Consider the following 15,846-nt stretch of genomic DNA (forward strand, 5'->3'; position numbering starts at 1 on the left):
AACTTAAAATTTGAGCTATTTTGTAGATTTTTCAACAGGACCCAAGGCTGGGAGCAGTAGAAAGAAGAGAAGAAAATGAAACTTGCAAAGATGTGGGTTGGGGTGGATCTGTTGGCACATGAGACAAATGAGGATTGCAGTAACAACAATCCTCACTGCAAGTTGTGAAACAACTTTGGACAACACAACAACCCACCCTGCAAATAACTCATCCTGTGGTTGTACATGAAACAATACACAGTGCGTCCAACAAGTGATCATTATGGGTTTTCCCCTCCATCCTTCTGCCTTGGTCCTTTGCAGTTATCCAAGGTAACTGGTATAGTTCCAATTTATCTCCTCTCCCTGTCATCACTATGAGTCATTTTGCATTGGCTACATTTTCCCCCTTCCCACTTTTTGATTTGGAGATAACTTTTTGTAATCCTATTTGGCAATTAGTGTCAGTCCCTTCAACCTGTTAAAACGGGCTTGTTTTTATTGTTTTACAGGGACATATGCAAGCATCACTGCATGTCCTTGACAAAAATGCCTTTTAAAGGGAACCAGAATTGTAACATCTAGTTGTTAAATCTCTGTGCTCCAGTAAAAAGTAGTAGCACACGTTTTTCTAATTTTCTGAGCAGCCAGCACCTCAAGAGAAGGATGGAAAAGAGCAAGGGGTCAAAAACTCTAGAGGATCTCACCACGAAGGGGCAATCAATCCACTGTGGCATCTGACACACATACTTTATCTCAAACACAAACTTGGCCATATGGCATAGCTGCCCTGAGTGTCATTTTCTTAGAGCTAAACATTTTTTGAATTCATCTTGAAACTCTTTTGTATAGGGGAATGGGAAGAGGTAAGTGGCACACCACCAGTTACTTGCGTTGAAGAACCAACTAGCTCCGAGATGAGTAAGCTTGGCCCTGCAAATATTCCAAAGCATGAGACTGGCTGCATTGAGAACTTGCTTGGCCTTAAGAACATCTTTTTGCCTTCAGAAGATTTGTTCTCATTTCTTAAGGTATGTTTACATTGGTACAAGGTAACTACCTAAATGTATCATAATATGTAGTGACCAGTGGGACCTGCTACAAGGTGCTGCTGCTCAGGACTCCAGCTGCACCTTTCTATCCCCCCCCTCCCCGCACCCCTTTTCAGGCCTCCCTTCCCTTGACAAGTCCATTAGCATTGTGTTGCCACTGAGCATGCTCTTGTCCTCACTGGACTGCTTTGGGGGTTATCTCAGTTAGGGTATTTTCTAAATATTTTTGTACTAATGCCAACTTTGAAGATCTTCGTTTCCCATTACTGCTTTTGAGAGGAAGGATTGCTCTGTTTTACCTACATAACTGATCCAGGCCAAGCCTGTGCAGCAGAAACAGAGGGAAGTGGGGCCTGCAACAAATTGTAGTGTGGAATGCCTCCTTTCCATTTCTTCTCCGCATTCTGTGCCCACTGAACATGCTCCATTCTTTTTGAGATGTTTCAGGTTTTTGTTTGGGGGATGGGAGCAAGGTAGATTCAGTGGTGCATTAATATCTTGGATTTATTCACTAATTTCTAAAGGTAGATCTCACTTCATTCCTGACAGCATTTTTTAAAAAATCAGGGTGAATAGGCAAGTGACTTATCCAGACATTTCCATGTTTGACTTCACATGTTTGACTTCACTTCTACTCACCTTTCCCAGCCATTTCATTCCATTCACCCTCCCAAGAGTGAGTCAGTCAGTTCTGTGGGCATTGGGAATGCTGAGTTTTAATTGGGCTACTCTCCTCTTGAAATTTTATTTCATTTGCTTCTACAAACTGCAGGGGTACCCAGTTCTGCTACTCAGTTCTCTTGTGTGTAACTGTTACTGTTTTGACTACATGAGCAACAGTATTCAATGAACTGAATTGGAATTAGAATTTAGTATATTCTCCTGTGCAAACAGCCTCACCTATTCATTATATCTCTGTTAGTGGGCACCTTTCCTAAAGCAAAATAATAAATGTAAACCTAAATGAAGTAGAATGGAGTTATTACTCTGTCATGTGACATCTTGAAACTAAAAATATTTGTGCTATCAATTCTTATGGGTATGGGTCAGCTTATGAGCAGCAGAACAGAATCAGTGCCCTTTCAAATGAATCAACTCTCAAATATAATCCAAGTGGAATAGATGAGAAAAGTATATTCATCCAAATGGGGTGAAACATAGTAAGTGCTTTTGGAAGTCCATAAAGGCTCTTCGAGGAGAAAAAAAATCATTCTTTTCCAATGGAAGCAAAAAGTGCACATACCCTGTGCTGATTACAATTGTTTCAGTAAAGACAACTAGCTTATTTATTGACTAAGTATTGCATGCTTTAGTATTTGCATTATGATTAGTAGGCTACAAATCCATTAAAGAAAAAATAACATTAATTTCACTTTTCTCAGCATGAAATCACAACAAAAGAAGAATGGAGTAAGCTGACACATCTGCTCACAGAATTCCAGATGAAGAATATAGACTTTATTTACAGCAATCTTGAAATCCTTTTACCTTTACCAATTAATATAATTCCAGAACCAATGCAAAAGAATAATCTCACACACACTCTAGCAGAAAACTCTTCAAATAATAAACTTATCAACAGTGATTGCTTGGAGCAAAGTAACAGTGTGAAAAAGTCTAAGCAGACAAAGCACCAAAGAAAAATGGTTTTACTGGATGATAGTGATTTATTTGAGAGTGAACTAGACTACTCAGGGTTCATTACTATGCCATCAGATATGCCTAGCTCATGCCTGGAAGAAAAAAAGGACAAAGTGGAACCTGTAAGTAGTAGCACAGTGACACCGAGTAGTGGAACATCAGTAAAAGCAACAGGCTCCGCTTCTGCATTCCAGTGTCTAAATTCATTAACCGAATTTGTGGACAACATGTCTTTCTTGGACTGTTGCTTCAACAGGAGGACTCCGGAGTCAAAACTGTCTTGTAAATATGAGGAATTTGTTTGGACAAAAGGGAAGATCAAAAATGGTCTACTGGATGAGTTTAGTGCTGAGCATGCCAACTGGTGGAATTCACAGAGCTGTAGTGAATTGAAAGCAACTGTGGAAGCATTAAATTTTAAAAAATGCTTTAAGAATATTTCACAAATGATGGAAAGGTACTTGAACTCTGACAGAACAGTTGGGAAGGATGAATATGAAGAACTTACACTCCATGTTTCAAAAGACCGAGCCAATTTGTACTTTGGCCAGTCAGCAGCTAATTCCAGGTAAATATTTGGAGCAAATAAAGCAGCTTACTTGCACAAAGATTCCATGGATATTTATTTTTCAAACAACCATGAAATTTTGAAGATCAGAATCATCAGTGAATAAATGCAAAGTTTAATTATTGAAACATACACCCATAGCTACCCTCATTAACATTAGCTCAGTTCTAAGTGTTACCAAGTCTAGTTTAATAGATTGTTACAAAGTATAGCTGAAACTAGAAATGACAGTGGCAGGCTGATCTTTCAAATATGGGTCTGACATAATCATTTGTGACATGGGAGGAAAGAAGCACTTTCAGTAGTAAAGCACACAGTTGCTCTGCTAGCATATTACAACTCTCTACTGTCTACTCCTTTTCCCAATACTTTCCTCCCAGCTCATATCAAGCACCTGTTTGAACCCAGAGTTCCTGTAGGTGGAGAAGCCCATTCATGGTTAGAGCAGCAAGCAGACTTTCATCCTCTTGTGCTCCTTCAATCAGTTGGAGGATTGGTGGACCTGAGATGTTCAAAGGGGGCTGCAGTGAAATTGGTGAATACCACTTCCCTGCTTCTTCCTCCAAGAGAAGCTTCTGGTAGATCTGAATCCAACCCAGAGTAAAACTGAGGAATGTCTGATTTTAATGAAATTATATGAGAACAAATCCTGGGTTCTATAAAAGCACAACTTCTAGAATTGGCCTCCTAAGTTTTCAGGAATCAAATAGATGCTAGCTGAACAGAGCTTAACATTGGGTGTATGTTGTTTAGGTACACACAATGAAAAGTGTTCAGTTTTATTTCATGCTGAACATAACCGGCAATTATATGTACTTTTCTTTTACAGTGTTCAGCATAATGCACAAAAAAGGCTGGAAATAATCAAAACTGTATTTTCCAATAGAACTTCTTTAAACATTAGTAACACACAAGCCAGCACGTTGGAATACCTGCCTATACTCCGCAGCATCTGCAAATCAGAAAAACAGAAACAACAAGGAAAAACAAAACGAAGGTAACATTTTCTTAATAGCATTTCAAAAGTACATCCTATTGAAATCAGTGGGACTTACTCCCAGATGTATAAAGATTACAATATTTATGTGCTTCAGAATAATATATAAGATAAAATGTATTAAATATCCTGGCTAGGGGCAATCAAGTAGATATCTTTGTATTACTTATACTGCATATTCTAAACTCTTTTTTAAATTATTTTCAAACAGATTTCTCCACTACCTTGAAGGAATACATCTTCCCAAAGAAATTTTGAACAGTCTGGCAAGTGACTTTCCTTAAAATGGCTGCAAATAGTGACTTTGAATATACAGAAATGTATATTTTTATATGTACAGAGTACTGTTTATATTTTGAATCTTTTAAGTATTTAAAAATGCAGACTGTATATATCTTCCATCAAGGTGCTTTCCATATACCAAATGTGGTCTTTGTTGGAGTTGAAATCTGAATCAGATGAATTAAAATTTAACCTGAATTTTGAAGTACAACAAGCCTATTGCAACAACTACTGGACTGATGTTAACCTTTTAGGATGTGGATTCTCTGTTGCAAAATGTTTTATCCATTAGCTGCAATTTCATGTATTCTGGACAGTATTTAAATCTGTTCTAATTTCCCTTTAAATACAGGACTTATCAAAACATTAGTTAAATGATATCACTAAACTGCTTTTGGGTTGCATGTGTGCTTACGGATAGAGACTGGTGGGTTTGTCTTCAGAGTTGAAAGACCTTTGATCACTGTCATTTTTTAAATAGTCAGTTTTGTGTTACTTTATGCCAACAGTTGTTCTGTGTTGTGTAGTAATATTTATCTGTAATCCTGCACATCTTATTTTTATACTGTACATTATATATTTACCACTACACTGAGTTTGTTTGAGCTTGTTTTTGAATATACAATGAAATAATAAATATCTCTCCAGAGTTTTGCAGCTTTTTACAGCATGACGTTTAGGTATGAGAACAGGTACTTCCAGCTCTTTGCAACTGTTTTGTATGAGAAACTCATCAGACAAAATGTAAATTTTTACTGTCTTAGTAGCATTCACCTCCAATAAAGAAAAAATGTACTTCCTTTGCAGGAAATTAAGGTGCTTAGCAGTTCCTGAAGAACACTGCATCTGTTGTCCAATGGAAACAGAAAAAAATAGATGTGTCATTCTTGGAAGCAACATAAAGGACTAAGAAAGCTTTTTTGGAAGCAGCGATTTGTAACATACTAATATAACAAGTCAGAAGGGGCCTCCTGGGCCATCTAGTCTGAGCCCTGACACAAGCTGGCTCTGCTCAGCCTAAGTATAGTATTTAATCTGTGTATTTAACACTCCCTGCCAGTAATTTTCTATCACACCATATAGGCGCCAAACATTTAACAAGTTGTTTATCACTATGTACCAGAGATGACCCAAGGTCTAATAATAGTTCTGTGATTTTGGACTCAGCCTTTAAATTAGCATATGAGGGTAAAAGACTTATTTAAAGTGTTAAATCCAGTGTTGCTTTAATGAAAGTTTGCTGACACAATCGGATTTTCTCCCTCTCTCCTACAACCTGAAAATCTATCCTGGAGGGTTTTCCCATCCTACCAAAAGCAAGTTTTGAAGATATGGTTGGGACAGGGAAAATCTCCACTCTTGGTTTTGCCAATAGAAGCAGTTGTCTTAATAGAATAGCAACATCGGACATGACTGTTAGAAAATAAATTTTGAGAGCTCTGATACGGGAAATTTGTTTTCAAGTTTTGGTAGTAATTAAATGCTACTGAAGTGTTCCATTGTAACACTAAATGCATTTGTTTAAAATTATACTGAAATCATTAGAACCTTCAGCTTAGTGAAGTAGCAAAATTAATTAGTAAAACATCTAGTCACCCTTCAGGAGAGGGTACTGAGTAAAAAAGCCATCTCATTATTTTAACCAAGATGGTCAGTAGCATATCTATGATTATGGTAACAGGTTTATTTTTGAACTTGTACTATCTCACAACTCTCAAGAATGATTCTCTAGCATTTTTCTTGGCAGTATTAAGTGTGCTTCTACTGTTGCTGTATTTTTGAGCCAAAAATTGCCACACAACTACTGAAACCTCTTACAGGGTAAATCCTAAATTTGGTTAGAAATTTATTAAAGTCATTCACAAACCAATTTGAGTACAATAAAAATTAAGCAGCAGTGTTCTGTATTAGCAGCTCAGTAAAAGCTACTGCTTGTAGCAATGAATCACATAGCTCCTCCTCTCGCCGATGTTTATTTGCTGACAACATATGTCTATAGTTAATGGCTTGGCCATTCACAAAGCTCACACGGGGCTTGTCTTGTATAACCGTTTCTGAAAGAAGCTGTTTTACAAGTTCTATTCCACTAGTTCGTGTTTCTCCAATCATAAGCCCGAAGTATTTCCCTACAGCACTTCGGGCCATACTTACTACTTTGTGCTGGCGATCCTGTGCAAATGTTTTATTTAACAATGCATAGAACATAGTTTCAACTTTACAAAAATGTAATACCACTGGAAACAAACTGGGATTCTGACAAGGAAGTCCACATTTTTCCAAAACATAAAAATCTGCTTCAGGAAGGTTGGATACTATAGAGGAAATCTGAAACAAATAAGTATGGAATGAATATTATTACCTCTGTAATATTACAGTGTCATATAACAATGTATCATTAACTGAAATTGCACTATTTAATTATATTCATTCATTAAAAATGGCCCTGTACATGCTGAGGGAGCTCCTCAAGTAACTGCTTTTGGAATACCACTAAATGGCAGCAGTCAGTTACACAGAATTATCAGATTCAGACAATATGGCAGCCCATCTTGGATGAAATAGCCCTCAAGGAATTATGGCACATGCTGATCTCCATTATGAATATGCAACCTCAAAGCAGGGGTTCTTGTATCATGCAAACCCGGCCAGTGAGGGTTAAGTAACAGATGCACAACCCTACAACAGACCATGTGTTACAACACTGTCGGGATTGCATATTCATAATGGTGGCCAGCATGTACTGTAACTTCTTAAGGGTTAATCAACCTTTGACAGATTGCTATGTCTGAGCAAGCTGGGCTGGATCCAGCATACCTTCCAGAAATAGGAGGGTTCCTTATGTCAGCAGGAAGCTTCTGCTCCACTGTAGGTTCTCAGTGGAACAAGCAGTTTTTACTAACTTATTTCAGTTCCCTGAAATCAGCTCCAGAGGTTGAGAGACATAGAACAATGAAGAGTTAGTTCTGGGGGCTGCAAAGGGAGGGGGAAATCTAGAAAAATCACTTCCCTTTTTCACACAGCAGGAGCAGGCATGTAGAACCACATTCAAGGATGCTTCTTGAAAGCAACCGAAGCTGAGTGCAACCCATTGTGTTTTATCTCCACTACAGGAGAATTTGGTTTTCCTGTACTGGCCACTAATACATCTTAAGCCATTGCTTCTATTCCCATTCTGCAGGCTAGTACACTAAGATAACCCAATGATCAGTGATCAGCACAGTAGTTCTAACAGTGGCATACATGTAGGAACAGCTTGCACCCTGCACCCTTCCACTAGTCCAAGCATAGGAACAATGGAAACAGCAGTGCTACTTTAGAACCACAACTTCCCTTTCCGTACACAGCTTAACTGTAAGGGGTGTTTTACATATAGAGGAAAGGGCTGGTCTATCTATTATCTTGCAGACTGTTCATGGTTTCAAGAGCTAAGAACAGTGAAGCAAAGAAGATTCACTCCTATTTCCATGTAATTTGTTCCATTTTAATTGTTACTGCCACTAAAATCAGTCCCTACAATTGGGCTGTAAATGCTTGTAAGAAATTAGTTTTTCAGTATGGAAAATGAACAGGATCTCTCCAGAAAAAAATTAAGCTGTAGCCAAAGTTTTAACAGAGAGACTCAAGGAAGTAACTTCCCATTTCTATTTTCCCTGGGTAACCCCTGAACAGTTGTCAAGGGAAGATGATCAGGCTTCATTTACCAGGTAAGAGAATATTTCTAACCTTATAACTAGAATCCTACTGTTTCAGAGGCGGTTCAGAGAACCGTCTGACTATACAGCGTACTTAGAACCAAGTTACTACTGGAATGAATACGTTATAAGAAAATTATGAACAATCTGCTGTCAAAACTCAATGTAGCTTACCTGTTCAAAGTACACTGACGGCATGCAAGTTTTTTTCATAAACTTTGTGCATGCTTGTTGCCGCCAATCGTGAACAACCATGTTTCTAGTGATATGAGTCCATGCTATTTTGTGGGTGCCAAAAACCACAGACACAATGCTATTGGCATTCTGAAAGAGCATATGAAAGGTATAACAGTACTTAGATTTGCAATCTCATGTTTTCTATTAAAAGTTTTTTTTTAAATCCCCACTTCACCTGCATGTTGCTACAGAGTGTAAGAGAGATATCAAACTCAAGTAAAAGCAAAATTTTAACCCACTGATGTTTTACAAAAGATGACTGGTGATAGCATACAGTGCTTGTAAATACTAAGGGCAACTTCATGTGTATGTGATATTTATAGCAGAGTACAGAGAATGGCACCTATAGGGGCAGACTATGAGGCACAGGTCCAGGGTCCCATGGTCAAGCAGAGGCAACCAAGCAATGCTGACAGGCAATAGCTCCTCCTTCACCTGCACTACCAAAAGACAGTGTTCCAGTGATACTGGTTGACCATTCTAGACTGCAGTACAACTCTGTATTAAAGTATTTTTAATCCTGAGTACTGGCAATCAGAGGCTATACTGGGAAGGTAAGATGCAGCTAAGAAGAGCCCCAACAGAGCAAGAAGGCCACCCATTTAGCTGCCCCCCACCCACCACAAACAGGCAGCATCTGTTTCAAGTCACTGCTCCTCAAAATCAGCAAACAAAATGTTTTAATTTAAAACAGGCTGCTGCAGACCCCATCAGCTGCAACCACCTTAGTGCTTTCCTCTGTCAGAAACTACCAAGATCATAAAATGAGAGAACCCTGGAAAGTGGCTGAATCAGAGGCCCCTTGAACTCAGTGGTGCCTCAGAAGAGAATCAAGATTCAGGCTTGTGCATCTTCCCTCACATTATAAACAAACTTTAATGTGAATCAGGAAAGAGGCACCAAGCCTACATGTGAAATCCCCCACCTTGTTATCTGTTCACTACAAGTAGGTGATTGACTTTATTTAATTTATGTTTATTAAAACATTTTAAAAATATCCTTGTAGACATCAGGTCAGTTTAAAAATAACATTAAAACAAATATTGCCATAAAAAGAAAAAAGCCAACACTATAAAATGGTCAAAATCAGTCAATTAAAATGCCTGACAAAGCAGAAAAGACTTGGACTGGTGACGAAACAATTGCAGCATTGGCACCTCTCATACCTCCATGTGGGGCAGACTATAGACTACAGTCGGGGAACCAAAACCAGGAAGGCTTTCTCCCTTGTTGATACATAATGTACCTTAAACAACTAAAGCTGGCAAAGGCACTCCTAGCCACTGAGGCCACATGAGGTATAAGTAACAATGCTAGTTCATCTCTTCTTCCAAGAGAAGTGCAATCTCATCTGAAATACACTGCACACCCACTTGTCAGCATGAGGACCATCTTTCCACAGGTCCTCCATCTTGTTGCTTCAGTTTCTTGGCCATCATTCTGCCCATTATTGACTTCACTGGTTCAGTACCTTTGCAGCTGGATATGACTCAAATGACAAGAAGAGATACAGCTGGGCATCATTAGCATACTGATATCTCCTCACTCCAAATCCCTTGATGACCTCATCCAACACCTTCATGCACACAGTGAAGACCATACGGGATAAACGGATTCCATTCAAATGCCAAGCCATGAAGCAATCCTAGCCCTACAATCCAAGTTTCTGAAACCAGCCCTGCACATAAAATTGGAACCACCATATTATTGTGCTTCTACTACCTTTCCACAAAGCCACTCCAGTATGGCTGACATCATCAGAACCACTAAGATAAAGCAGTAATTGGCAAGTTTATACTCATCTCTTTTTCAACAAAAGTCATTCATCAACACAACCAAAGCTATTTCAGTACCAAACCAAAACCTTCAGCCAGAGTGAAACATGTCTAGAGATTCTGCTTCCTCCAGAAGTATCTGGAGCTGAGCCACCACAAGCCTGTTCAAGATCTTGCCCAAACAATGGATATAAGCAATCAGGTGATATGTGTTTGAAAATCTATCGAGCTCAAGGAAAGTTTTTTAAGCAGTGGATATGCAATCAAATCTTCCAGGGTGATTGGCACCACTAACCCCTCACAAGGGAGAATTAAATATCTCTTGAAAACATCCATCAGACCCCTTTCTCCAAATGGAAAACAACCAAGACGAACAAGAATCAATGCCATTGGCTATTAGCTTCATCTTCCAAGCACATTGTCCATATCCTCAAGATGCACTGACCAAAACTGATCCCACAAGACCAGAACAGATGCACTCTGGACACATTCAGTGGAACTGTCTCAAAAAGTTGTCTCAGTATGGGCACGAGTAAATTTGTCCTCAAAACTTTTGTAAACTTATCAAAGAGGACCTCCAAGAGTGCTGCCATGCCCCCTCCTGATTTCAACAACCTATTAAAATCATCCAGAAAAGCTCTGTCAGACAGCTACTTGAGGATACAATGGAGACCAAGAAGTAAAATCACTTCACTGTTGGAAAGTGGTGGTGGTGGTGGGGTGGGGAGTGTTCTCACTTGTATTTGGTCATATTCACTTAAGATCAAGCTAATTAGAAAATGATATAATACTTGGAATGCTCAACCGCAAGAGAAAACATGGTCACCTAAGAATGAGGTGGTTAGACTCCATCAAAGAGGATGCAAGCCAGAGCATAGTTCAGCTGAAAGAGGTAGCATGGGATCAAAAAGTGTGGTGAGTTTTGGCCCATAGGATTGCTTATAGTCAGATGTGACTGAACAGCTCATCAACAACAGCTATATACAATTTGTGCCATCAATGTTCTTGTCACCATCCTGCCTATTTCATAACCAATAGGTCCCCAGTAAATCAGAGTATGAGTTGGGCTCAAAATTGCTACGAGAAAGCAATCGTGTTGAGACCAGGGACTTGAGAACAATGTTGACTGGAAATCTGCACAGAGTGTTCAGGAATATCTTTGATTTTACAAGTCTCTTCTGGCACACCAGCTTAACTGGTTGACTGCTCCTCTGCAGAGGAATGGCAACTGTCTCTGTAAACTTTGAAAAGTCACTGTGGAATGGTGCTTAAGAGTGCTGGGCTGGGGACGCTGAATATCTGGGTTCTAGTCCCTGCCTGGCCATGAAGTCTACTGGATTACTTTGGGCCAATCACTTACTCTCGGTCCAACATCCCTGACATGGCTATTCTAATGAGGATGAAATGGAGTTATGTAAGCCACCCTGTGTTCCTCACAAGAAAAAGGTGGGATATAAAAGCAATGTAACCACCACCACCGCCACCAGGAAATGGTCTCACCATGGCAACAGAGTCACAGAAAACTCCTATGTATGAGCAGCCCCTACTCACAAAGACACCCACAGATAATACTTGGTCCACATGTGAACTGGCTCCAAGTAATTTCTAATAAAATGTTCTTGGCCAGCACCTTGTTTTGCATACCTAAAACAGCTTTTGCCTACCATATCCTGAACACCAGCTCCCACATGCCAAATAGCAAGCCTCCCTTGAAAAAGAGGGAACTTCTGACAGCAGTTTGTGAGGGGTCATGGCTGTCTGCTCAAATCTAGACAACATACAAATCCCATTGAACATGCCAAGCCATGTGATACTGCATAAGATCTATAAATCCCTGCCATAACATAATTTCACCTAACAACTTAAGATTAAATCCTGGGAAGATGAGTTCCATTCATATTTACTCAGAAGCTGGAAGCTTGAGGCCCGAGGGCCAAATCTTGCCTTCTAGCCCTCCAGCAGTTTGCCGTGCACACTTCTCATGGTTCCATCCCCTTTCCCCAACCATTAATTATTGTGCACATTTTTTCTTTCATTCTCAGCCTTTGTGTACTTTTCCCCATTCTAAAAGGTTAAAATTTATCCCATATGCTTGGGTACTGGTACAATTGGCTATGGGGGGGGGTATTTTTGGCCACACATATCACTGGAATACATGAAGTTCATTTCTATGCCTCCCCATAGCATAGTGGTTTACAACATGCAACATTAGTATGCAGGAAAAAGCAGAGTTTGTAAGACACTAAAAATAATACCTCTAGCCTTTCTGCCTTTATTGGAGGCGTGATACATCTCATTGCCCACACGGGAATGTTTGTTTTTCTCTCTTTTGTTTCATCTTTTGTAAGAATAAAGTTGCACACGTTAACAGCTGTTTTATGTTGAAATAGAGGCACTTCTAGTAAAGTGTGTAAATCTCGAAATGGTCCATGCTTGTTCCTATATTCCACTATGTTAGCAGACTTTCTTCCTCGCAGTAGTTTCACAGTAGAAAGTTCTTCTCTGGATCCTGAATTAAGTAGCTGCAAAACAGCAGATCTCTGCTCAGAGGAAAACAAATCATCTATTGTATGTGCTGTTTCCTTCAAATGTTCAACTGCTAATGCAGAATCTTCTTGCATGATGGATGTCGACTTCCTGTGACACTGTGGAAGCTGAGATGAAGTGAATGGAACCTGAAGAAAACATCTTCTACCTGAAAATAAAGTGTCCATAACACGTAAGTCATTCCACCCTATCAGTAATAGAATTAGCTGAAGCATTCACGGGGTCTCACCCACTAGTAAACGCAGTTAATTAAATCTACCAAGAAAGTCAGAAACATCCCTATATTCATCTCTGAATCTTTCTAAGTATTTATCAACCTTTCAGTGTCCTATAATTCCATACATGCCCAGCTGCCCCCTGAGATCGGTGGGAGAGGCCCTTCTCCGGGAGCCCTCCGTGAAAGAAATTAGGAGGGTGGTTACTCGGAGGAGGGCTTTCTCAGCGGTGGCGCCTAAGTTATGGAACGCACTCCCCAGAGAGGTCCGCCTGACGCTGTCGTTATTTGTTTTTCAGCGCCAGGCAAAGACCTTTTTATTTAAGCAGCATTTTAAATGTTAATATTATTGAATTTTATCTGGCCAGGGCGGCTTATTTTATACTGTATGTTTGTATTTTATTTTAATGTATATATTTTAGACTTTTAATTATGATTATTTACTTATTGTTGTAAGCCGCCCCGAGGCTTCGGCGAATGGGGCGGCATAAAAATGTTTTCATAAATAAATAAATAAATAAATATTCTACCAGAAAGAAGGGAAAAATTTACAAGAGGCACCTTCTTCAACCACAGAAGTTATACTTTCTGTGTACCACTCAACTCTCCAAGACACAAGAAGAAATTCTCAGAAGACTTCTCAGTAAACTTCCATATTATCCAGCTCTAAGGGCAGTTTACACACAGTCAAATTCTAATGTTCTGATAAAGGTCTCTGCTTTTTCCACCCATCATGCATAATTTTACCATTTTTGATCGTATCTCCCCTCACTCACTTTTTTTCTAAACTAAAAAAATCCCAAATGTTCTGCTCTTTCCTTGTAAGGTAAAACAGTTGCAGTCTTTCTACATTCAGGGAACTCTTTCCAAATCAGCTGGGGATTCCCTGCACATGTTAAGACATATTCAAGGCTAGAGGTGCACAAGCTTTTCAGCCCCTAAGGCTGCATCAGGAGTCTGTAACGGTGGCAGGTGCTATACACATGTGCATGCACACACATCACTCACTCTCGTATACACATGTACCTCACTTACATCCAACTGCTGGCCAAGTGTATATCAGAGGCCTGGCATCTGGTTTTACTGGTTCAAAACAACATTCCTCCCAGTTATCAAATTACCCAGTGCTTTTCGTTTAGGATAAGGTAAAGGTTTCCCCTTGACATTAAGTCCAGTCATGCCTGACTCTAGGGGGCAGTGCTCATCTCCGTTTCCTAGCCGAGGGAGCCAGTGTCCACAGACAGTCTCCGTGGTCATGTGGCTGGCATGACTAAACACCGAAGTGCACAGAACGCTGTTACCTGCCCACCGAAGTGGTACCTTGTTATCTACTTGCATTTGCATGCTTTCGAACTGCAAGGCTGGACGGAGCTGGGATGGAGCAATGGGGACTCACCCTGTTGTGCAGATTCAAACCGGCGACCTTCCGATCTACCAGCCTAGCAGCACAGCGGTTTAAACCACTGTGCCACCTGCAGTCCCTCGTTTAGGATAGATTAACATAAATTAAATCTTACTGACAATACTATAGCAACCCCACATCCATTTATATTGACTAACATAGTAGCCTCATATGGTGTCTGGTAAAAGGAGCAGGGTAAGGACTTTCTGAAGGTCCCCATGGCACAGTACTACTTCATGTACCCAGGCCATCGAAGCAAGTGGGCTGGACCAGCAAGAACGGCATATGCATTTCAGAACATGCCCAAAAAAACTGCCTGCAGCTACAAGGTGTAGGGAAAGAGCAGTAATGGTGACTAATGCGCCACTCAGAGAAGTTTATCCACCACGACTGACCTTGTTATTGAGGAACAGATGTATTTAGGAGCTCCAAGTTTCTTCACAAGACAAGAAAATGCCCACAAGCAGTTGAGCTCAGTTTTCATTACTAAACAGAAAACTTCATGCCTGTTGCACAACAACTGGCTGGCATAACTCAAATGAAGATGTGCATATGTAATCCTCATCAGCACCTTGCACATACTGTGCCTCCCATCCACCTTGCAAAGCAGAAGAGGTTATGTATCACACCTGCCAGTTGGAGCCACTGCACCCCATTACTATCCACACATTACTAGCAACAAGTAATACATTGTATACGATTACTGCAGGATTCTCCAATCCAGCCCTGTCTAGATGTTTGGGCTTCTATTCTTATCAATTCCCATTTTGGAGTTCAGCTCCCATCAGCATAGCTACTGGTGAGGAATGCTGGAAGTTCAAAACATCTGGAGGTTACATGTTGAGAGAGACTGTAGTACTGGCTCCGGACCTTGAATATCTACTCAAGCCACTCTCTGAGCAAGAGCGCCGAGGAAAATATTATTCTATTACTGTTCAAGACTCCAATGTTACTTAAATGACCAGCGTTTTGTTTCAAAGACATACTGAAGCTCAGACTTGGGGGGAGAGGCGTCTCTGAATCCCATAATCTCTTCGAATTCTCTCTCTTCAGGGGAAAAAGGGCTACTTTTTCATTATTATAATTTAGACTTCAATCCTACGCACATTTACTTGGAAAAAAGAATCACCGACTATAAGGGGGTTTATCTCTGAGTAACCATACAAAGAGTTGCGGCAATTTACCGCCGCACCACGCAGGCAGTCACAGGGCAGAAGAAATCATTTAAAATTTCCTCCAGACCAGGGCCCCTTCCACCTCCCAGAAAGACTTCGCCCTCGCCGCAACGCTGGCTCCTACCTACCTATTCGGAGAAGCGCGGGCAACCGTTCCCAGCTCATCTTCGCACCTTCCCAGGCTGTGCTACACTTTGTCTCTTCCTCCCGCCTCCCCATCTGTACATTTCCGAAAAGGAGCGTGCTGGCTCGCAAGGCCAACGCCGATCGTTCCGCCGCAACAGA

The 15,846-nt window shown here is 40.3% G+C and overlaps 2 protein-coding genes across 5 annotated transcripts in view; one reads left to right on the forward strand and one right to left on the reverse strand.

The window, feature by feature from the left end:
* ATAD5 (ATPase family AAA domain containing 5) overlaps window positions 1–5,110 on the forward strand; it is a 25,929-nt gene extending 20,819 nt beyond the window's left edge. For 2 of the 3 annotated variants that reach the window (XM_044422084.1, XM_044422085.1), the window contains exons 20-23: window positions 832–1,010; window positions 2,414–3,240; window positions 4,070–4,237; window positions 4,449–5,110. In XM_044422084.1, coding sequence (XP_044278019.1) covers window positions 832–1,010; window positions 2,414–3,240; window positions 4,070–4,237; window positions 4,449–4,521 — 1,247 coding nt within the window. In that variant the 3' untranslated portion in view covers window positions 4,522–5,110. The remainder of the gene's footprint in view (window positions 1–831; window positions 1,011–2,413; window positions 3,241–4,069; window positions 4,238–4,448) is intronic. The other variant, XM_044422086.1, reaches the window with a different exon arrangement.
* TEFM (transcription elongation factor, mitochondrial) lies at window positions 3,279–15,827 on the reverse strand. Of its 2 annotated transcripts, XM_044422088.1 has the most exons (5): window positions 15,690–15,827; window positions 14,782–14,984; window positions 12,479–12,918; window positions 8,386–8,535; window positions 3,279–6,844 (listed from the first exon to the last, which is right to left on the reverse strand). In XM_044422088.1, exons 3-5 carry the CDS (start codon window positions 12,842–12,844, stop codon window positions 6,407–6,409), a joined length of 954 nt encoding a protein of 317 aa, XP_044278023.1. In that variant the 5' UTR covers window positions 12,845–12,918; window positions 14,782–14,984; window positions 15,690–15,827; the 3' UTR covers window positions 3,279–6,406. The 2 variants fall into 2 exon arrangements, with proteins under 2 accessions (XP_044278023.1, XP_044278022.1); XM_044422087.1 differs by lacking the exon at window positions 14,782–14,984.
* Between the last annotated feature and the right edge of the window lie 19 nt (window positions 15,828–15,846).

This window comes from Varanus komodoensis, unplaced genomic scaffold (assembly GCF_004798865.1).
Source record: "Varanus komodoensis strain SLA01 unplaced genomic scaffold, ASM479886v1 scaffold12, whole genome shotgun sequence".
In the NCBI taxonomy this organism is placed as follows: domain Eukaryota; kingdom Metazoa; phylum Chordata; class Lepidosauria; order Squamata; family Varanidae; genus Varanus; species Varanus komodoensis.